The following is a 23,056-nucleotide window of genomic DNA, read 5'->3' as shown; positions in this document are numbered from 1 at the left end:
AGGACAGGGAGGGAAAGAGGGGAGGGAGAGAGGGACAGAGGGGAGGGAGAGAGAGGAGTAGGACAGGGAGGGACAGAGGGGAGGGAGAGAGGGACAGTGGGGAGGGAGAGAGGAGTAGGACAGGGAGGGACAGAGGGGAGGGAGCGAGGGACAGAGGGGAGGAGAGAGGAGTAGGACAGGGAGGGACAGAGGGGAGGGAGAGAGGAGTAGGACAGGGAGGGACAGAGGGGAGGGAGAGAGGAGTAGGACAGGGAGGGACAGAGGCGAGGGAGAGAGGACAGAGGGGAGGGAGAGAGGAGTAGGACAGGGAGGGACAGAGGGGAGGGAGAGAGGAGTAGGACAGGGAGGGACAGAGGGGAGGGAGAGAGGGACAGAGGGGAGGGAGAGAGGAGTAGGACAGGGAGGGACAGAGGGGAGGGAGAGAGGAGTAGGACAGGGAGGCACAGAGGGAGGGAGAGAGAGTAGGACAGGGAGGGACAGAGGGGAGGGAGAGAGGAGTAGGACAGGGAGGGACAGAGGGAGGGAGAGAGGAGTAGGACAGGGAGGGACAGAGGGGAAGGACAGGGAGGGACAGAGGAGTAGGACAGGGAGGGACAGAGGGGAGGGAGAGAGGAGTAGGACAGGGAGGGACAGAGGGGAGGGAGAGAGGAGTAGGACAGGGAGGGACAGAGGAGTAGGACAGGGAGGGACAGAGGGGAGGGAGAGAGGAGTAGGACAGGGAGGGACAGAGGGGAGGGAGAGAGGAGTAGGACAGGGAGGGACAGAGGAGTAGGACAGGGAGGGACAGAGGGGAGGGAGAGAGGAGTAGGACAGGGAGGGACAGAGGGGAGGGAGAGAGGAGTAGGACAGGGAGGGACAGAGATAGAGGTAAAGGACAAACGAGGGAGTAGTAAATGGTCATGGTAATAACATGTTACACCAGCACTGAAACACACACTGACCGGAAAGTGAATCAGGTAGTACGCATTTCATTTCCTCTGAAAACAACTAGTGGAGATTTGAGGCTGCGTTCACTGCCAAACATCCTCTCTTACTTCAATCTTTCCTTCTCCCCCCTCTCTCTCTGTCTGTCCATCTTCTCCCTCCCATTGTAAATAAATGCCCAAGGCCCCAAACAGAGAAGCCTCTCTCTCTCTCTCTCTCTCTCTCTCTCTCTCTCTCTCTCTCTCTCTCTCTCTCTCTCTCTCTCTCTCTCTCTCTCTCTCTCTCTCTCTCTCTCTCTCTCTCTCTCTCTCTCTCTCTCTCTCTCTCTCTCTCTCTCTCTCTCTCTCTCTCTCTCTCTCTCTCTCTCTCTCTCTCTCTCTCTCTCTCTCTCTCTCTCTCTCTCTCTCTCTCTCTCTCTCTCTCTCTCTCTCTCTCGCTCTCTCTCTCTCTCGCTCTCTCTCTCTCTCTCTCTCTCTCTCTCTCTCTCTCAGCTTTGGAGGAAGGACAAACAGAGAGAGGAGGGGTGAAGAGGGGAAGAGGAAGAAGGTTGTGGCTAGTTTAGGTCAAGGAGATGTGATAATGACTGCACAGGCGTGTGTACATAACAGTTGGTACGAGCGTGTGTGTATGTTTATAGTGTGTGTGTGTGCGTGTGGATCCTGACCATGGTTTTGCTGACTCACGAAAAATAAGTGTGGAAAAAAACTGTGCGGTCTCTACGACAACAACTCACCCAAATATACCCTATTTTTGGTGTGTCATCTAACACCACCAAGCACAACACAGTACACCTGTGTTACCACACCCATACACACACACACACCCCCATACATGTATAAGCACACACCCAGCACACACCCAGCCCCACACACACACACACACACATTCCTGTGGTGTGTAAATAACTCATGTAGAGGAACAGTCAACACTATGATCATATAGCAGGCATAAATCAAGAGATTTTTACCTGTGTGTGTGTGTGTGTGTTGTGTGTGTGTGTGTGTGTGTGTGCTCCCTGCTCACAGCGGCACAGCCCCAAGTCAGAAGTCAGAGAAAAGAAGGATAGTCAACTGGAAAAGAGAGAGGGATTGTGGGAGAGAAATAGAGGAAGAGACAGTCAGTGCAAGGAACTCCCCTTAGCTTGTGAAGGTGGACAGAGAGAGATAGAGACAGAGAGCGAGAGAGAGAGAAGGAGGTCCTGGGGCTCTGTTCACAAACACAAACAGACCCCACAGAGCCTCAGGACAGAAACACAATTAGGACCCAACCAAATCATGAGAAAACAAAAAGAGAATTGACACATTGGAAAGAATTAACAAAAAAACTAGAATGCTATTTGGCCCGAAACAGAGAGTACACAGAGGCAGAATACCTGACCACTGTGACTGACCCAAAATTAAGGAAAGCTTTGACTATGTACAGACTCAGTGAGCATAGCCTTGCTATTGAGAAAGGCCGCCGTAGGCAGACATGGCTCTCAAGAGAAGACAGGCTATGTGCTCACTGCCCACAAAAATAAGGTGGAAACTGAGCTGCACTTCCTAACCTCCTGCAAATGTATGACCATATCAAAGACACGTATTTCCATCAGATTACACAGATCCACAAATAATTTAAAAACAAATAATAAAAATAAACTCCCCTATCTACTGGGTGAAATTCCACAGTGTGACATCACAGCAGCAAGATGTGTGACCTGCTGCCACAAGAAAAGGGCAACCAGTGAAGAACACACACCATCGTAAACACAAACCCATATTTATGTTTATTTATTTTCCCTTTTGTACTTTAATGACATTCAAAATGTCTTTATTCTTTTGGAACTTCTGTGAGTGTAATGTTTATTGTTAATTTCTGATTGTTTATTTCACTTTTGTATATTATCTACATCACTTGCTTTGGCAATGTTAACACATGTTTCCCATGCCAATAAAGCCTTTTGAATTGAAATTGAATTGAAATTGAGAGAGGAAGAAAGAAAGAAAGAGTAGGGAAGACAGAATTGAGAGAGAGAAAGAGAAAGAGGGAGAGGGAGAGAGAGGATGGAAAAAGAGTTCTTTCCATAGAAGTTTGTGTGATGTGTGTGTGTGTGTGTGTGGGAGGGAGGGAGGGAAGGAGGGAGGGAGGGAGGGAAGGAGGGAGGGAAAGAGGGAGGGAGGGAAGCCCCACTTGAGTCAACAAATACGAGAAAGCTGATTCTGGAAACCCCTGTCTGTGTGAATCTGTGAGAGAGTTACGTGTGTATGTGTGTGTCTGTGGGCGTGTTACGTGTGTATGTGTGTGTCTGTGGGCGTGTTACGTGTGTATGTGTGTGTCTGTGGGCGTGTTTACGTATGTGTGTGTGTGTCTGTGGGCGTGTTACGTATGTGTGTGTCTGTGGGCGTGTTACGTGTGTGTCTGTGGGCGTGTTACTGTGTATGTGTGTGTGTCTGTGGGCGTGTTACGTGTGTGTGTGTCTGTGAGTGTATTTCATGTGTGTGTGTCTGAGCGTGTTCTGTGTGTGTGTGTGTGTGTGTGTGTGTATGTGCCTGTTTCTTGTGTGCGTGTGTTAGTGAGCGTGTTTCGTGTGGGTGTGTGTGTCTGTGAGCGTATTTCATGTGTGTGTGTCTATGAGTGTGTTTTGTGTTTCGCGTGTGTGCGTGTCATTGAGTGTGTTTCATGTGTGTGTCTGTGAGCATGTTTCGTGTGTGTGTGTGTGTCTGTGAGCGTGTTCCATTTGTCTGTCTGTGAGCGTGTTTGTGTGTGTGTGTGAGCATGTTTTGCGTGTGTGTGTGTGTGTCTGTGAGTGTATTTTGTGGTGAGTGTGTTTGTGAGCGAATTTCGTGTGTGTCTGTGAGTGTGTTTCGTGTGTGTGTGTGTGTGTGTGTGTGTCTGTGAGTGTGTTTCGTGCGTGTGTGTGTGTGAGCGTGCTACGCGTGTGTGTCTGAGTGTGTTTCGTGTGTGTATGTTTCTCTGTAGGTGATGGCTTTGTTATGGAAGGTTTGGGAATCACTTCCTTTTAGGTGGTTGTAGAATTTAACAGCTCTTTTCTGGATTTTGATAATTAGTGGGTGTCGGACTAATTCTGCTCTGCATGCATTATTTTGTGTTTTACGTTGTACACGGAGGATATTTTTGCAGAATTCTGCATGCAGTCTCAATTTGGTGTTTGTCCCATTTAGTGAAGTCTTGGTTGGTGAGCGGACACCAGACCTCACAACCATAAAGGTCAATGGGCTCTATGACTGATTCAAGCATTTTTAGCCAGATCCTAATTGGTATGTTGCATTTTATATTCCATTTGATGGCATAGAATGCCCTTCTTGCCTTGTCTCTCAGATCGTTCACAACTTTGTGGAAGTTACCTGTGGTGCTGATGTTTGGAATTTGTATTTGTTGTCCTGGCAAAATGACCTTTTTTGGAACACCATTATTTTGATCTTACTGAGATTTACTGTCAGGGTCCAGGTCTGACAGAATCTGTGCAGAATATCTAGGTGCTGCTGTAGGCCCTCCTTAGTTGGGGACAGAAGCATCAGATCATCAGCAAACAGTGGACATTTGACTTCAGTTTCTAGTAGGGTGAGGCCGGGTGCTGCAGACTGTTCTAGCTAGTGCCCTCGCCAATTCGTTGATATGTATGTTGAAGAGGGTGGGGCTTAAGTTGCATCCCTGTCTCACACCACGACCCTGTGGAAAGAAATGTGTGTTTTTAGCCATTTTAACCGCACACTTGTTGTTTGTGTACATGGATTTTATAATGTAGTATGTTTTACCCCCAACACCACTTTCCATCAGTTTGTATAGCAGATCCTCATGCCAAACTGAATCAATGAGAAGACTTTGCCTTTGTTTTGGTTTGTTTGGTTGTCAATTAGGGTGTGCAGGGTGAATACATGGTCTGTTGTACGGTAATTTGGTAAAAAGCCAATTTGACATTTGCTCAGTACATTGTTTTCACTGAGAAAATGAACTGGTCTGCTGTTAATGATAATGCAGAGGATTTTCCCAAGGTTGTTGTTGACGCATATCCCCTGGTAGCTATTGGGGTCAAAATTGGGGTGATCAGTCTTTGGTTCCAAATATTGGGTAAAATGCCAGAGCTGAGGGTGATGTGTGTGAGTTTAAGTATAGACAATTGGAATTCGCGGTCTGTATATTTTATAATTTCATTTTGGATACCATCAACACCACAGGTCGTTTTAGGTTGGAGGGTTTGTATTTTGTCCTGTAGTTAATTTTATGTAATTAGATAATCCAGTGGGTTCTGGTAATCTTTAATAGTTGATTCTAAGATCTGTATTTGATCATGTATATGTTTTAGCTGTTTGTTCTTTGTTATAGAGCCAAAAAGATTGGAGAAGTGGTTTACCCATACATCTCCATTTTGGATAGATAATTCTTCCTGTTGTTGTTTGTTTAGTGTTTTCCAATGTCCTAGAAGTGGTTAGAGTCTATGGATTCTTCAATTACATTGAGCTGACTTCTGACTTGCTGTTCCTTCTTTTTCCATAGTGTATTTCTGTATTGTTTTAGTGATTCACCATAGTGAAGACGTAGACTCAGGTTTTCTGGGCCTCTATGTTTTTGGTTGGATTGGTTTCTCAATTTCTTTCTTAGGTTTTTGCATTCTTCATCAAACCATTTGTAATTGTTGTTCATTTTCTCAGGTTGTCTGCTTGACATTATTAGATTTGATAGGGAAGCTGAGAGGTCAAATATGTTTTTTAGGTTTTCTACAGCCAAGTTTACACCTTCACTATTACAGTGGAACGTTTTATTCAGGAAATTGTCTAGAAGACATTGAATTTGTTTTTTGGTAGATTTCCACCCTATTTTCCTTCCATCTATAGCATTTCTTAATATTATTCAGTTGCTTTGGCTCTGCTCTGTTCAAGTAGACTGTGATTTTGTTGTGATCTGATAGGGGTGTCAGTGGACTGACTGTGAACGCTCTGAGAGACTCTGGGTTGAGGTCAGTGATAAAGTAGTCTACAGTACTACTGACAAGAGATGTGCTATATGTGTACCTACCATAGGAGTCCCCTCGAAGCCTACCATTGACTATGTACATACATACCCAGCGTCCGACAGAGCTGCAGGAGTTGTGACCCGTTTTTGTTGGTTATGTTGTTGTAGTTGTGTCTAGGGGGGGGGGGAATATGGGGGAGGGAATGCTGTCACCTCCAGGCAGGTGTTTGTCCGCCTGTGTGCTGAGGGTGACAGGTTCTTGTGCAATTCTGGCATTTAGGTCGCCACAGACTAGTACATGTCCCTGGGCCTAGAAATGACTGATTTCCTCCTCTAGGATGGAGAAGCTGTCTTCATTAAAGTATGGGGATTCTATTGGGGGGATATAGGTATCACACATGAGGACATTTTTCTCTGTTGAGATAATTTCCTTATTAATTTCTAGCCAGATGGTAGGTCTGCTCTATATAAAATTAGCATACCCCCTGAGTCTCTCCCCTGTTTCACACCTGGTAGTTTGGTGGATGGGACTACCAGCTCTCTGTAACCTAGAGGGCAGCTAGTGGGTCCGTCTCCTTTATACCACCCACCTGGTAGTTTGGTGGATGGGACTACCAGCTCTCTGTAACCTAGAGGGAAGCTAGTGGGTCTGTCTCCTTTATACCATGTTTCTTGTAGGATGACAATGTCTCTCTCTCTCTCTCTTCCTCTCCTCTCCTGCATATATCTCCTCCTCCCATCTTTCTCTCTCTCTCTTCCTCTCTCTTCTCTCCCCTCCCCCATATTTTTTTATCTCTCTCTCCTCTTCCCCATCTCTCTCTCCCCATTTCTCTTCACCTCTCTCTCTCCTCTCCCCATCTCTCTGTGTGTGTGTGTGTGTGTGTGTGAGGGAAGCCCCACTTGAGTCAACCAGAAAGCTGATTTTGCCAGGAAACCCCTGTCTTGTCTTACTGAGTTCACACCACAGAACAGAGCTTTAGAAAACTGTGCTGTGTGTGTACAATGTTTCCCGTACGATCTCTCTCTCTCTCTCTCTCTCTCTCTCTCTCAGCCCTTTAACCCCTCCCTCCCTCTCCATCCATCCTTCTGTCTTTAGCAGATAGTAATTAGGGGACTAGCAGTAGTGTGGAATAGAGCTCTTCTATCCATATACATTGAATAGATGACGGTGAACACTGGGATGAAGTGTGCCTGTGTTCCAAATGGAACGCTATTCGCTTTATAGTGTTCTACTGTATGAGCCCTAGTCAAAAGAAGTGGGGACAGTCAGTATTCTTCCCTAGTTTGGGTGTTCTTCCTCTAGCCTGTTCTGTTCTGTTCTGTCCTCCACATGATTCATCTCACACACTCCCCCCTTCATGTCTCTGTTGCCTTCCCTCCCTCAGCTTTCTTTTCACAGTCCCCCTCTTCCTTCACACTCCCCCCATCTTCCTGACTTCTCTACTCACACACACGCACACACACACACTCTTCCCTCCCCTCCATCCCTTTCTTCACTCTTTCTCTATCTTCCTGACTTGTCTTTTCTTCTCTCTCCCCCCCTCTTAGAAACAGCAGGGTGTCCCACTCTTGGCTCTAAGTAACCCCCCCCCCCCCCCCCCCCCCACCTCTCCTGTCCCCTCTCTCTCCCCCCTCAACACTACTCCCCACCTCATATAACTAACTGCCTTTTCACAGAGCAGAGCTCCACAGTCCCTAACCACCAAATAATACAGCTAGAACAACTGCAGTAGACAGAAGTTCCCTAAACAGACAGCTAAAGGAGTAACCCAACACAACCCAGAAATGACCTCAGCCTGGTCGTCACTAGTTACCACAGCCACAAAATCATAAATCCCGCCTATTTCTACAATTTCTGTTTTTAAACCTAAACTCAATCCTAACCTTAACCACATTGCTAACCTTATGCCCAACCTTAAATTAAGACCAAAAAGCAGATTTTTGTTTCCATTCATTTCTACGATGTAGCCAAGTTTGACTTTGTGGCTGTGGTAACTAGTGGAACCCCCTCAGTCTGTGTAAGAACCAGATGAATACTCTGGGATAACAGGAGGAAGCACTGACATGTTTGTGGCACTGTTATTAGTGTAAACCAATACTGTGACCAGTAAGTATAACCAGCCAATCACCTCTTCATATACCAGGAAGTAGAATCAGCCAATATCTCACCGCTTTACAGTATGGCCCAATGACCATTACATGCCAGGAAGTATAGTCAGCCTATCACCTCTTACATACTGCAACCAGGAAGCAGAACCAGCCAATCACCTCTCAATTTACCGCAACCAGGAAGAAGAATCAGCCAATCATGACTCACCTCTCTACAGTGCTGTGGCCCTCCCAAGGCTCCTGCTGTGGCCTGTTGCATCGCTGCCATCTGCTGCATCCTCTGCTGTAGTAAATGGGTGTGGTTCGCTGCTACAGATGCTGCTGTTCCGGCAGCACCCCCATGCTGCATTCCCCGATAACCTGCCATGGGGTTGGGGGGTCCCTGTCCAGGGGGTCCCCCTCCCCCCATCTTCTGCTGCTGTCCTCCTTGGTGGTCCGGGTTGGGGTCAAAGTGGCGAAGGGGTTTGGTGTTAGTGAAGGAGTATGGGGGTTCTTGGTGGGGTACACTGCCACCACTGCCTGGTTTGGACATGGATGGGTGTTGTCCTAGCTGGGCGTTAGTCTGTAGCTGCTGTGTGTTCGACTGTTGCTGTTGTTGTTGTTGTTGCATTAGTAGCTTGAGGCTGCTGGGTTGACCTGCAGTCATGGCTTTGTAGAGCTGGCTAGACATATTGTTGTTTGGTCCTGACCCGTTCTGGGTGCTGTATGGATGCGGATGTTGAGTTTGGGGTTGGTTCTGGGGTTGAGGTTGAGGCTGGGGTTGAAGCAACGGACTAACATGGGGCTTGTCTGTCCTGTAGGGGGGCGAGGGCCTTGTGGCGCCCGATGTTGGTGCAACTCCGCTGGGCATGTAGTTGGCCTGGGACCCCTGGATGTTGGATGAAGTGCTGGATGTGGTGGTCGTTCCTCCAGATAGGAGGGTACTCTGTGGGCTGAAGGGGGGTTGGGCGATAGCCGGACTGCCTAGCTTCTCTGGGTGGTAGGGTGGTGAAGGACCAGCGGATGGGAGACTCAGCGATCCCTGGGGGCTCTGGATGCTTCCAGCCGGGCTGAATGGTTGCTGGTGGAGTGGGGAGGAGTTGGGGAGGTTGGGCAGTTTCTGGCCGCCCCAGGGTGAGCCTTGCTGGGATAGAGGAGGGATAGAGGCCTGGGTCTGGTTCTGGGATTGGTTCTGCTGGATAGGGGTGTTAGAAGAAAGGTGTTTGTTGGAGTTGGACGCCATTTGCTGGAGCTGTTGGGCTCGTGATACTTCGTGCCATGTGGAACCGGGTCGAGACGAAAGGGCGGCTGAGAGCATTGGAGAACGAGCTTGATTCTGGGATGAAGAGGAGTGATGAGGAGAGGCCGATAGGGGTGAGGGGACTGGTTTGGAGGGGTGGGGGATGGAGTAGGGAGCTCCAGCCGGACTCGGGCCTACTTGGGGAGACCCGGCCTGGGGAAAGCCTGGGGAACGGGTGAGGTGGCTCTCCAGGTGAGAGGTGGGTCTCTGGGGGGAGCATTTGGGCGAGTGTGGGTGGATATACCCCGGCCCATGCCCTTGATTCTGATTCTGCTCCTCTTTATTCCCCAGTATCTTGTCAAGATCCAACTCCGTCAACGACGGATCTGGGTTCTTAGTCAATTCATCCAGAATATCTTGCAGCTCCTGCTCAACCGATGGGGCCGACGAGGAGCTTCCATTGGGGTGAAAATGTCCTCCACCAACACCCGCAGACCCTGGACTCGCCTTAGGGGGCATTGAGTAAGGCGACCCCAGCCCGGGGTTACCGTTCCCCAGCCTGTTACCTTCCAGTGATCCCTGACTTCCAGGACCCCCATGACCTCCAGAACTCTGTCCTCCAGAGTAAGGACTCTGCTGGAAGCTGCTACCCATGGCGAGGGTCACATCCTCCAGGCAGAGTCGCTTGGCGGGCACCCCAGGACCCTGGGTCATGGAGGTACCGTAGGCGGTACCGTTCAGACCAAGACCTGAACCGGGGCCCAGACCTGGGCCGTTACCGGGCCCTTGGCCCTGCCGTAAACCTCCCTGGTAGGCCCCCTCGGTCGCAGTCAGCCTCCTCTTCAGTGATCCAGACAGCTGGAGGGAAAAGAGAGAAGGTGAGTAACACATAGAATTACCAAACAGAATGACAACCAGCACCATCAGACACCACCAAACAGAATGACAACCAGCACCATCAGACACCACCAAACAGAATGACTACCAGCACCATCAGACACCACCAAATATAATGACTACCAACATCAGACACCACCAAACAGAATGACTGTTACAAGAGAGTACCAGCACAGTGAGACACTCGATGACAAACACATTCTATAAACTCATGTAGTCTATAGAAGATCAAAGGCATAAAATGAATAATTTCTATTGTCGACATTGTAGCTTTCTATTGACAACATTGTAGCTTTCTGTTGTCAATAAAGCTTTTAATTTTTTTTTATTTGAAATTTTACCCCCTTTTCTCCGCAATTTCGTGGTATCCAATTGTTAGCAATTACTATCTTGTCTCATCGCTACAACTCCCGTACGGGCTCGGGAGAGACGAAGGTCGAAAGCAATGGGTCCTCCGAAACACAACCCAACCAAGCCACACTGCTTCTTAACACAGCGCGCCTCCAACCCGGAAGCCAGCCGCACCAATGTGTCGGAGGAAACACTGCACCTGGCTACCTTGGTTAGCGCGCACTGCGCCCAGCCCGCCACAGGGGTCGCTTGTGCGCGATGAGACAAGGATATCCCTACTGGCCAAACCCTCCCTAACCCGGACGACGCTAGGCCTGTGTGTCGCCCCATGGACCTCCCGGCCGGCTGCAACAGAGCCTGGGCGCAAAGATAAAACTTTTTATTGTCGACATAGTAGCTTTCTATTGTCAACATAGTAGCTTTCTATTGTCAACATAGTAGCTTACTATTGTCAACATAGTAGCTTTCTATTGTCAACATAGTAGCTTTCTATTGTCGACATAGTAGCTTTCTATTGTCGACATAGTAGCTTTCTATTGTCGACATAGTAGCTTTCTATTGTCGACATAGTAGCTTTCTATAGTCGACATTGTAGCTTTCTATAGTCAACATTGTAGCTTTCTATTGTCGACATAGTAGCTTTCTATTGTCGACATAGTAGCTTTCTATAGTCGACATTGTAGCTTTCTATTGTCAACATTGTAGCTTTCTATTGTCGACATAGTAGCTTTCTATTGTCGACATAGTAGCTTTCTATTGTCGACATAGTAGCTTTCTATAGTCGACATTGTAGCTTTCTATAGTCAACATTGTAGCTTTCTATTGTCGACATAGTAGCTTTCTATTGTCGACATAGTAGCTTTCTATAGTCAACATTGTAGCTTTCTATAGTCGACATTGTAGCTTTCTATTGTCGACATTGTAGCTTTCTATTGTCAACATTGTAGCTTTCTATTGTCAACATTGTAGCTTACTATTGTCAACATAGTAGCTTTCTATAGTCAACATTGTAGCTTTCTATTGTCAACATTGTAGCTTTCTATTGTCAACATAGTAGCTTTATATTGTCAACATAGTAGCTTTATATTGTCAACATTGTAGCTTTCTATTGTCAACATTGTAGCTTACTATTGTCAACATAGTAGCTTTCTATAGTCAACATTGTAGCTTTCTATTGTCAACATTGTAGCTTTCTATAGTCAACATTGTAGCTTTCTATTGTCAACATTGTAGCTTTCTATTGTCAACATTGTAGCTTTCTATAGTCGACATAGTAGCTTTCTATAGTCAACATTGTAGCTTTCTATAGTCGACATAGTAGCTTTCTATAGTCGACATTGTAGCTTTCTATAGTCAACATAGTAGCTTTCTATAGTCAACATTGTAGCTTTCTATTGTCAACATTGTAGCTTTCTATAGTCAACATTGTAGCTTTCTATTGTCAACATTGTAGCTTTCTATTGTCAACATTGTAGCTTTCTATAGTCGACATAGTAGCTTTCTATAGTCAACATTGTAGCTTTCTATAGTCGACATAGTAGCTTTCTATAGTCGACATTGTAGCTTTCTATAGTCGACATTGTAGCTTTCTATTGTCGACATTGTAGCTTTCTATAGTCGACATTGTAGCTTTCTATAGTCAACATAGTAGCTTTCTATTGTCAACATTGTAGCTTTCTATTGTCGACATAGTAGCTTTCTATAGTCAACATTGTAGCTTTCTATTGTCAACATTGTAGCTTTCTATAGTCAACATTGTAGCTTTCTATTGTCGACAATGTAGCTTTCTATTGTCAACATTGTAGCTTTCTATTGTCAACATTGTAGCTTTCTATAGTCAACATTGTAGCTTTCTATAGTCAACATTGTAGCTTTCTATAGTCAACATTGTAGCTTTCTATAGTCAACATTGTAGCTTTCTATAGTCAACATTGTAGCTTTCTATTGTCGACAATGTAGCTTTCTATTGTCAACATTGTAGCTTTCTATAGTCAACATTGTAGCTTTCTATAGTCAACATTGTAGCTTTCTATTGTCGACATTGTAGCTTTCTATTGTCGACATTGTAGCTTTCTATTTTCGATAAAGCTTTCTATTGTCGACATTGTAGCTTTCTGTTGTCGATAAAGCTTTCTATTGTCGATAAAACGTTCTATTGTCAACATTGTACCTTTCTATAGTCTCAACATATGATACAGTCTATCATGGTCTTCCCACTCGGTGTCTGGCAGGTCTATAGGGATCTCAAGGCTCTGGTATATTGCTAACCCACCAGTCACCACAGCGCGCACACGCACACATGCACACGCACACACGCACACACACACACACACACACACACACACACACACACACAGTGCTGTCTTATTAGTGTTTCTGTTCTTTCATCCCTGCAGCTGCATCCACACTGGTGCCAGAAGTGGGATCCGTAGGCTCTTTTGTGTGTGTGTGTGTGTGTGTGTGCCAGGAGTGGGATAAGAAGGATCACTGACTGAGAAGACTGTTTCTATTACCACTGATGGGTCAATGTCACCCCCCCCCCCCTCACCCCAAGAGCCCCAGGAGCAACCCGAGAAGGATTAAGACACCCCCTAACCCCCATCCCCAAATTCTCTGGAACCCCCTGTAAACTTCAAACTCTAAAGCCCCTCATTGGGATTCTATGCTATTCAAAGAGAGATGCAGAGGTAGAGGATGCTTTCATCCAATTCCATAGTTAGATAACAGTCTTTTAGTTGTGGTGGCTGGAACTTTGAAGTAAGATGCTTTGTTTTGACATGGTATGGGTTCTAGAATGTAGTCTAAAAGGGCGTGTCAGAAGGGATCCAAGTGGTCTGGAGCATTCTAAGAGCGTTGCATTCTTCTGATGTTTGCAGTGATCATCAACATTCCTAAAGAACTCTTCAGCCAAAAGACTAATGAAGGTTGAATCACTGGATGATGCCAAAGAAGAGAAATGGAGAGACAGAGATAGAAAGATAGAGAGACAGGGTGAGAGAGGGCATTTCTCCTTTGACAAAATAAATCCATCTACCTGACAGATGTGGCATATCAAGAAGCATGACCTTTACATGATCATTATATATATCCAACTGTGTGTATGTGTGTGCATATATATATATATATATACACACTACCATTCAAAAGTTTGGGGTCACTTAGACATTTTATGTCCATAGAAAGAGGAGTGGGAGGCCTCGGTGCACAACTGAGCAAGAGGACAAGTACATTAGAGTGTCTAGTTTGAGAAACAGACGCCTCACAAGTCTTCAACTGGCAGCTTCATTAATGTCCCCGCAAAACACCAGTCTCAACGTCAACAGTGAAGAGTTGACTCCGGGATGCTGGCCTTCTGAACAGGTTTTACAAATTTTTGTAAATGTATAAAAAAACAACTGAAATATCACATTGACATAAGTATTCAGACCCTTTACTCAGTACTTTGTAAAAGCACCTTTGGCAGCGATTACAGACTCAATTCTTCTTGGGTATTACGCTACAAAGCTCTGTCTGGGCCACTCAAGGACATTCAGAGACTTGTCCCAAAGCCACTCCTGCGTTGTCTTTGGCTGTGTACTTAGGACCAGTGGAGATGGGAGAACCTTCCAGAAGGACAACCATCTCTGCAGCACTCCACCAATCATGCCTTTATGGTAGAGTGACCAGACGGACCTTCCTGTTGGAAGGTGAACCTTCGCCCAAGTCTGAGGTCCTGAGCGCTCTGGAGCAGGTTTTCATCAATGATCTCTCTGTACTCTCCTCCGTTCATCGTTCCCGCTGAAAAACATCCCCAAGGTATGATGCTACCACCACCAGGTGATGAGCGGTGCCTGGTTTCCTCCAGACGTGACGCTTGGCATTCAGGCCTAAGAGTTCAATCTTGTTTCTCATGGTCTTAAGAGTCCTTTTAACTCCAAGCGGGCTGTCATGTGCCTTTTACTGAAGAGTGGCTTCCGTCTGGTCACTCTACCATAAAGGCATGATTGGTGGAGTCCTGCAGAGATGGTTGTCCTTCTGGAAGGTTCTCCCATCTCCACAGAGGAGCTCTGGTCCTCAACCAGAGTGACCATCGGGTTCTTGGATCTTCTTCCATTTAAGAATGATGGAGACCACTGTGTTCTTAGGAACCTTCAATGCTGCAGAAATGTTTTGGTACCCTTCCCTAGATCTGTGCCTCGACACAATCCTGTCTCGGAGCTCTACGGACAATTCCTTCGACCTCATGGCTTGGTTTTTGCTCTGTGCGACTGTGCGACCTTATATAGACAGGTGTGTGCCTTTCCAAATCATGTCCAATCAGTTTAATTTACCACAGGTGGACTCCAATTAAGTTGTAGAAACATCTCAAGGATGATCAATGGAAACAGGATGCACCTGAGCTCAACTTCCAGTCTCATAGCAAAGGGTCTGAATATGAAATGTAAATGAGGTATTTCTGATTTTAATTTTTAATAAATGTGGAAAAATGTCTAAAAACCTGTTTTCACTTTGTCATTATGGGGTATTGTGATGTCATTATGGGGTACTGTATGTATATTGATGAGCATTTTTTATTTATTTAATCCATTTTAGAATAAGGCTGTAACATAACAAAATGTGGAAAAAGTGAAGGGGTCTCACACACACACACACACACACCCACACACACACAGAGTGTACAAAACATTAGGAACACCTGCATTTGCATACAATCACATATATCTCTTTATTATGTCTGGAAACACTTCAATTGGAGCTGTTTTGCTGGTGTTTTTACTGTCTTTTATGGACAGCAATAAAACATTGAAATAAAAAGTTCTTGTTAAGAAAAGTTGAGGGGCCAAATAAAGAATCTTGCAGGCCAAATAAAGAATCTTGCAGGCCAAATAAAGAATCTTGCAGGCCAAATAAAAAATCTTGCAGGCCAAATAAAAAATCTTGCAGGCCAAATTTGGCCCGCTGGGTCTTTGGAGGAGGGCCTAAGAACCACCCCAATGTGACACCCACTCTGTCACCATGTTAAGGTCTATTGGGCATGTATCACCCACAATACTGCTGGCTGGTTCACAACCACAATGACCAATCAGCAATTAATCAAAGTTATCTATAAAGCCCTTTATATATCAGCAGTTGTCACAAAGTGCTTATACAGAAACCTAGTCTAAAACCCCAGAGAGCAAGCAATGCAGATGTAGAAGCACGGTGGCTAGGAAAAACTCTATTTGAAAGGCAGGAACCTAGGAAGAAACCTAGAGGAACCAGGCTATGAGGGGTGGCCAGTCCTCTTCTGGCTGTGCCGGGTGGAGATTATAACAGAACATGGCCAAGATGTTCAAATGTTCATAGATGACCTGCAGGGTCAGATAATAATAATCACAGTGGTTGTAGAGGGTGCAACAGGAGTAACCTCAGGAGTAAATGTCAGTTGGCTTTTCATAGCCGAGGACTCAGAGGTCGAGACAGTAGATACAACAATACAATGTATGCAATAATACAGTACTTTATGTATAAACTTATTAACCCATTTCATCCAAAACACACATTTATATTTGCTTCTCTCTCTCCATCTTTCCCTCTCTGGGGAACTCACTCTCGGGGGGCAGATGATGGAGGAGAGGAGAGATGGAGAGAGCGAGATGGAGGAGAGATGGAGAGAGAGAGGGAGAGATAGAGGAGAGGAAAAAAGGAGGGGACTTTTCTAATTCGGTAGCAATCAAGTTTGAATCATTATGACTGGCATCTGTCAACACAGAGAGAGAAAGAGAGAGAGAGAGAGAGACAAAGAAATAGACAGAAAGAAAGAGGGAGAGAGGGATAGATAGAGAGAGAGAGCTCTGACATAAACAACTCTGTCGCCAAGGCTACATCAGCATGTGTGTTTGTGCCCTCAAATCCCCACTGCCGCCTGTTCGCTCCACAGGGAGTTACGGAGTTACATTGTCACCCCCCACACTGCCTGTCATCCTCTATGTCAACACCACACGTATACGCCTTATCGTCATGCCAACAATGTGTTATCGCCACGCCAACAACACCCTATCTCGTTATTTGATGATATGACGTTTGGAGACCCCCAGTTTGATGATATCATCAATTACATCATTGGTGATGATGTCACAAAGTGATGACAACGATAAAAGGAATTCCACAGAGATGAGCCAGCTGGTCACTGGTCACACAGAAAACACATCCTCTGATGACTTAGTCACTCTTTAGTAGACATGAAGAATAGCTACAGAACACAGGAGCTGGACTGGACCAAGATATAGGGAAGATATCAAGTATCTGGGTTCTCCCCATGGAAAGACCTGGGGTTGAGTTTGGCTCTCTCTGGGTTAACCCATGGAAATACCTGGGGTTGAGTTTGGCTCTCTCTGGGTTAACCCATGGAAAGACCTGGGGTTCAGATCGGCTGAGACAGTGTTAATATTGGACATCCTACTGATCTTGTATATACACAGTATAGCTGAATTTTAGGCCAGGCAGGACTGATATTGGGGGTCTGGCTAAGCTTCCAGAGCTTATCCTAGAGCTGTTTAGGTTAAGAGAGATTAGAGTGTTTCCTCTGAGTGTCTAGTGATCAGTAAACCAGACCTGGATCCTGATCGGATTCTGGGTCAGTCTATAGGGGATCTGCAGTAATCCTTTGGGGAGGATCCCTCTCTCTAGCTGTAGAACAATGTATTAGCACATCCATATCCCTCTCTAGTTAGCAGTAGTACATCTGTGTGTGTGTGTGTGTGTGTGTGTGTGTGTGTGTGTGTGTGTGTGTGTGTGTGTGTGTGTGTCCTCAAATCCCCACTACCGCATGTTCGCTCAACAGGGAGTTATGGCGTTACATTGTCGCCCTCCCCTCTACACGCTCTACACCCTCTACACTGCCTGTCATACTCTATGTCAACATCACAGTATACGCCTTATCGTCATGCCAACAACCATGCCAACAACGCCCTGACTCGCTCTTCGCTGAATACACGCTTGGAGAACCCCCAGTTTGATGTCATCGATTACATCATAGGTGATGTCAAAAAGTGATGACAACGAGAAAATTCCACAGAGACGAGTCAGCTGGTCAGAAAACACTTCCTCTAATAACGTCGGACTGCAGAACAGGGAAGTGACACTTAGTCACTCTTTAGTAGACATGAAGAATAGCTATAGAATACAGGAGCTGGACTGGACCAAGTGATTGGAGGCAAGATATCAAGTATCTGGGTTCTCCCATGGAAAGACCTGGGTTTGAGTTTGGCTGTCTCTGGGTTCTCCCATGGAAAGACCTGGGTTTGAGTTTGGCTGTCTCTGGGTTCTCCCCATGGAAAGACCTGGGTTTGAGTTTGGCTGTCTCTGGGTTAACCCCATGGAAAGACCTGGTTTTGAGTTTGGCTGTTTTTGGGTTCTCCCCATGGAAAGACCTGGGTTTGAGTTTGGCTGTCTCTGGGTTCTCCCCATGGAAAGACCTGGGTTTGAGTTAGGCTGTCTCTGGGACCTAGATCCTGATCGGATCCTGGGTCAGACTATAGGGGATCTGCAGTACTCCTTTGGGGAGGATCCCTCTCTGTAGCAGGAGAACAGAATAATGAGTCAGTCTTAAGGCAGTTGAGACATAGAACAGATCCGGATGGAGCCCTGTCTGTCTGCACAAAATGTATTCTGACAGGTGGGCCTGTCTCAGGTCTCAGACAGGATAAAGTGGATTAGACAATTCTCCCACAGGGACCTCCTGGTGTCAAGGGAGGGGCAGACCCATTTTGGGGAGAAGGGGGAAATGTACCCCTTCTGTACCGCCCTACCCTACACACACACCCCACATATACCCCCTCCCTCCCATCCCGCGGCCCCCTGGTGCTTCTAACCTCTCCCTAGCCTCTCTAAAAATCTAATCCCAGAAAATATTTGCATATCGTCTGAACATGTAATTTACTACCAATTTACAGGCAATTTGAGAATCAATATGTTAGCAATTTACGACTGCCTTAATGTTTCTCCAATGCCTTCAGACAATTGTGACGACGTCTTCATTTACGATATCAACAGACAATCCCATTGAACAGCGTACTGCTACGACATCAACTCTTGATCCCACACAGCATGCTGGTGGTCACATCTTAGCGCAGGTATGCTGATTTTAATGTCACACCATAGCTGTAATGATCCTCGTCGTCATCCCATTAGAAAACCAATAAAGTTGATGAGGTTTTGAATGAAGTGTCTGGGGAAGGGGAGGTTTGATGGAGTCACGGGCTAAATAGCCTTCCTATTAAAATGTAATCAGGGCCAGTAATCATAAAGCAACTCAGAGCAGGAGTGCTGATCTGGGATCAGGTCCCACCCTGTATCCATATAATCTTATTCATTGTGATCTAAAAGGGGAAAAACTGATCCTATATCAGAAACTTTACTCAGACGCTCTACGGGTATTGAGCCCAGCTATTGGAGTGATCAAGCAGAGAGGAAAAGTACGAAGGCGTTTTCATTCACGACACCAATTGTTCCTGGGAGGCTGTTCACATCATAATAACCCCCTCCGTTCATCTACAGTCTACAGACTGTTCACATCATAATAACCCCCTCCGTTCATCTACAGTCTACAGACTGTTCACATCATAATAACCCCCTCCGTTCATCTACAGTCTACAGACTGTTCACATCATAACCCCCCCATTCATCTACAGTCTACAGGCTGTTCACATCATAATAACCCCCTCCATTCATCTACAGTCTACTGGCTGTTCACGTCATAATAACCCCCTCCATTCATCTACAGTCTACTGGCTGTTCACATCATAATAACCCCCTCCATTCATCTACAGTCTACAGGCTGTTCACATCATAATAACCCCCTCCATTCATCTACAGTCTACTGGCTGTTCACATCATAACCCCCTCCATTCATCTACAGTCTACAGGCTGTTCACATCATAATAACCCCCTCCATTCATCTAGAGACTACTGGCTGTTCACATCATAATAACCCCCTCCATTCATCTACAGACTGTTCACATCATAATAACCCCCTCCATTCATCTACAGTCTACTGGCTGTTCACATCATAATAACCTCCTCCATTCATCTACAGTCTACTGGCTGTTCACATCATAACCCCCTCCATTCATCTACAGTCTACAGGCTGTTCACATCATAATAACCCCATCCATTCATCTAGTCTACTGGCTGTTCACGTCATAACCCCCTTCATTCATCTACAGTCTACATACTGTTCACATCATAATAACCCCCCTCCATTCATCTACAGTCTACAGGCTGTTCACATCGTAACTCGCTTGATTCATCTACAGGCTGTTCACATCATAATAACCCCCTCCATTCATCTACAGGCTGTTCACATCATAATAACCTCCTCCATTCATCTACAGTTTACAGACTGTTCACATCATAATAACCCCCTCCATTTATCTACAGTCTACTGGCTGTTCACGTCATAACCCCCTCCATTCATCTACAGTCTACAGGCTGTTCACATCATAATAACCCCCCTCCATTCATCTACAGTCTACTGGCTGTTCACGTCATATCCCCCTTCATTCATCTACAGTTTACAGACTGTTCACATCATAATAACCCCCTCCATTCATCTAGTCTACTGGCTGTTCACATCATAATAACCCCCTCCATTCATCTACAGACTGTTCACATCATAATAACCCCCCTCCATTCATCTACAGTCTACAGGCTGTTCACATCATAATAACCCCCTCCATTCATCTACAGACTGTTCACATCATAATAACCCCCCTCCATTCATCTACAGTCTACAGGCTGTTCACATCATAATAACCCCCTCCATTCATCTACAGTCTACAGGCTGTTCACATCATAATAACCCCCTCCATTCATCTACAGTCTACAGGCTGTTCACTTCATAACAACCCCCTCCATTCATCTACAGTCTACAGGCTGTGAAGTTGAAGTTAGAGCAGGGCTATTGTGACATATTCTATTTAGAGATGGGGTCAGCGTGTGTGTGTGTGTGTGTGTGTGTGTGTGTGTGTGTACTCTGTGTGTGTGTGTACGCAACACAGTCAGTACTACATAGAGTCACTTTAAAGAGATGACCTTGTTTCCATCGGGCTAACTTTGCCTCTCTTTCCTTCCCCGTCTCTCAGCATGTCAGAGGCTGTTCTCTATTCTATCTGGGGCACACAGCAATAAAGAACAAACTCCAGTTGAATAGAAAACACACAGAGTACATCACCGGCCCTATCTCCTATTGACCTTTTGCTAATGCTACTTCTCGGTTTTCTCTCTCCGTATGTGTGTGTGTGTGTGTGTGAGAGAGAGAGACACTGCAAATCTGTTTACTCTAGAAATCTTAGCTACACGGCATTGTGTGTGTGTGTGTGTGTGTGTGTGTGTGTGTGTGTGTGTGTGTGTGTGTGTGTGTGTGTGAGGTTTGATTACAGTAAATTATGATAGATCACAAGTAAATGCAGTGAAGGTTTCATATCCACCCACATCCGCCTGAGGTTGAATGTTTTCTTCTTGCTGCTCAACGAATGTCTATGAACTTCCAGAAAGACGGTGAGAGAGTACTAGCCTGAAATAGTCAATGGAAGAACACATATAACTACAGTAGCGTACCGTGGCTAGCCTAGCCTAGCTTCATGAATTAGTCAATGGAAGAAAACATACAACTACAGTAGCCTAACTAGCCAAGCTTCATGAAATAGTCAATGGAAGAAAACATATAATTACAGTAGCGTAGCCTAGCTAGCCTAGCCTAGCATCATGAAATAGTCAATTTAAGAAAACATATAACTACAGTAGCGTACCCTAGATAGCCTAGCCTAGCTTCATGAATAAGTCAATGGAAGAACACATATAACTACAGTAGCATACCCTAGCTAGCCTAGCTTCATGAATTAGTCAATGGAGTTTACATGTTTTTATTTAACCTTTATTTAACTAGGCAAGTCAGTTAAGAACAAATTCTTATTTTCGATGACAGCCTGGGAACAGTGGGTTAACTGCCTGTTCAGGGGCAGAACAACAGATTTGTACCTTGTCAGCTCGGGGATTTGAACTTGCAACCTTTACGGTTACTAGTTCAACACTATAACAACCAGGCTACAATGCCGCTCTGACATGTACCTAGCCTTGACGTAGTTAGCCTAGCTCATCAATAATCAATGTAGTTTGCAAGTACCATGCGTTAGCGTAGTTAGTTTAGCTTCATTAATTTGTTAATGGGAGAACACATAGTGGCTATATATACTTAGCAGCTGGAGGCTAGGGCTAAATTTGTGTCAATGCTAGTCTGACTGGACTAGCCAGCTGGGTCAAACACTGGGAGTGAGGCACTAGTTAGCTAATACATAAACACCACACACTACTCCTTTTTTCTCTCCTTTCTTTTCTTCTCCTTTGTTTTGTCCTTTTCCCTGCTGTTTCTTTTAGGATTTTTTGTTCTCCCTCCCTCCCTCCCTCCCTCCCTCCCTCATTCCATCTCCCCTGCCTCCCTCCCCTCCCTCCTTCTCCCTCCCTCCCTCCCTCCCTCCCTCCCTCCCTCCCTCCCTCCCTCCCTCATTCCATCTCCCCTGCCTCCCTCCCTCCCTCCCCTCCCTCCCTCCCCTCCCTCCTTCTCCCTCCCTCCCTCCCTCCCCCTCCCTCCCTCCCTCCCTCCTTCTCCCTTCCTCCATCTTCCTCCCTCCCTCCTTCCATCTCCCCTCCCTCCTTCCATCTCCCTCCCTCCTTCCATCTCCCTCCCTCCCTCCATCTCTTTTAGGGAGCAACCGCTGTCTATTAAACATCTTATTGACATGTAATACTGTGTGAAAGAAACTATGAAATGAAAGATACATGGGGGGAAGACAGAGATTGGAGATATAGGGAAACCCCAATTACTTTAACAGATATAACTTCCTCTCTCTTCCTCTTTGTCCACCTCTCATCTCTTTCTCCTCCTCCCCCTATCCCTTTGACAGTGACCCCTGAACTACGAACTCTAAGCTAGAGCCCGGTGAGGTTCACAAATGTATCTGTTCAGTCTGCCTACACACACACATCCAAACAGCCTAACTTTCTCACACACACACACACACACACACACACCTCCTCTCCAGCACAGACAGCCCCATGCGGGGGCAAAGAGAAGAAAGACATACTGACTTATCACCACAGTGACGTGAATGGTAGATTTATATGTTAGATAGCATCTACACTAACCTGAGAGAAAGGGAGAGAATATGAGAGGGAGAGAGGGAGACAGAGAGAGAGAGAGAGAGAGTGAGAGAGAGGGAGATAGAGAGAGAGAGAGGGAAATAGAGAGAGAGAGGGAGACAGAGAGAGAGAGAGTGAGAGAGAGGGAGAGGCTGGAGGGATGGGGAGAGTATGAGAGGGAGAGAGAGAGAGAAGGAGAGAGAGAGAGAGAGAGAGAGAGAGAGAGAGAGGGAGAGGCTGGAGGGATGGGGAGAGTATGAGAGGGAGAGAGAGAGAGAGGGAGAGAGAGAGGCTGGAGCGATGGGGAGAGTATGAGAGGGGGAGAGAGAGAGAGAGGGAGAGAGAGAGGCTGGAGGGATGGGGAGATTGATTGTTGAGGCAGCGGTGCTAACCAGGAGAGCCGGGAATTGTTTCTCGAAAGTGACGCACACACACACACACACACATACA

The 23,056-nt window shown here is 46.0% G+C and overlaps 1 protein-coding gene across 1 annotated transcript in view; it reads right to left on the bottom strand.

Moving 5' to 3' along the window:
* The window catches only part of LOC110531443 (uncharacterized), a 141,318-nt gene that overhangs the window by 37,243 nt on the left and 81,019 nt on the right, over positions 1-23,056 (bottom strand). Inside the window, exon 2 of the mRNA XM_090183509.1 lies at positions 8,192-10,060. Within this exon, the coding sequence (XP_090039635.1) occupies positions 8,192-10,060 (1,869 nt within the window). The remainder of the gene's footprint in view (positions 1-8,191; positions 10,061-23,056) is intronic.

Source organism: Oncorhynchus mykiss, chromosome 9, assembly GCF_057628025.1.
Source record: "Oncorhynchus mykiss isolate SJ-2025 chromosome 9, ASM5762802v1, whole genome shotgun sequence".
NCBI classification, from domain to species: Eukaryota; Metazoa; Chordata; class Actinopteri; order Salmoniformes; family Salmonidae; genus Oncorhynchus; species Oncorhynchus mykiss.
This window is presented reverse-complemented; position numbering and strand designations above follow the sequence as displayed.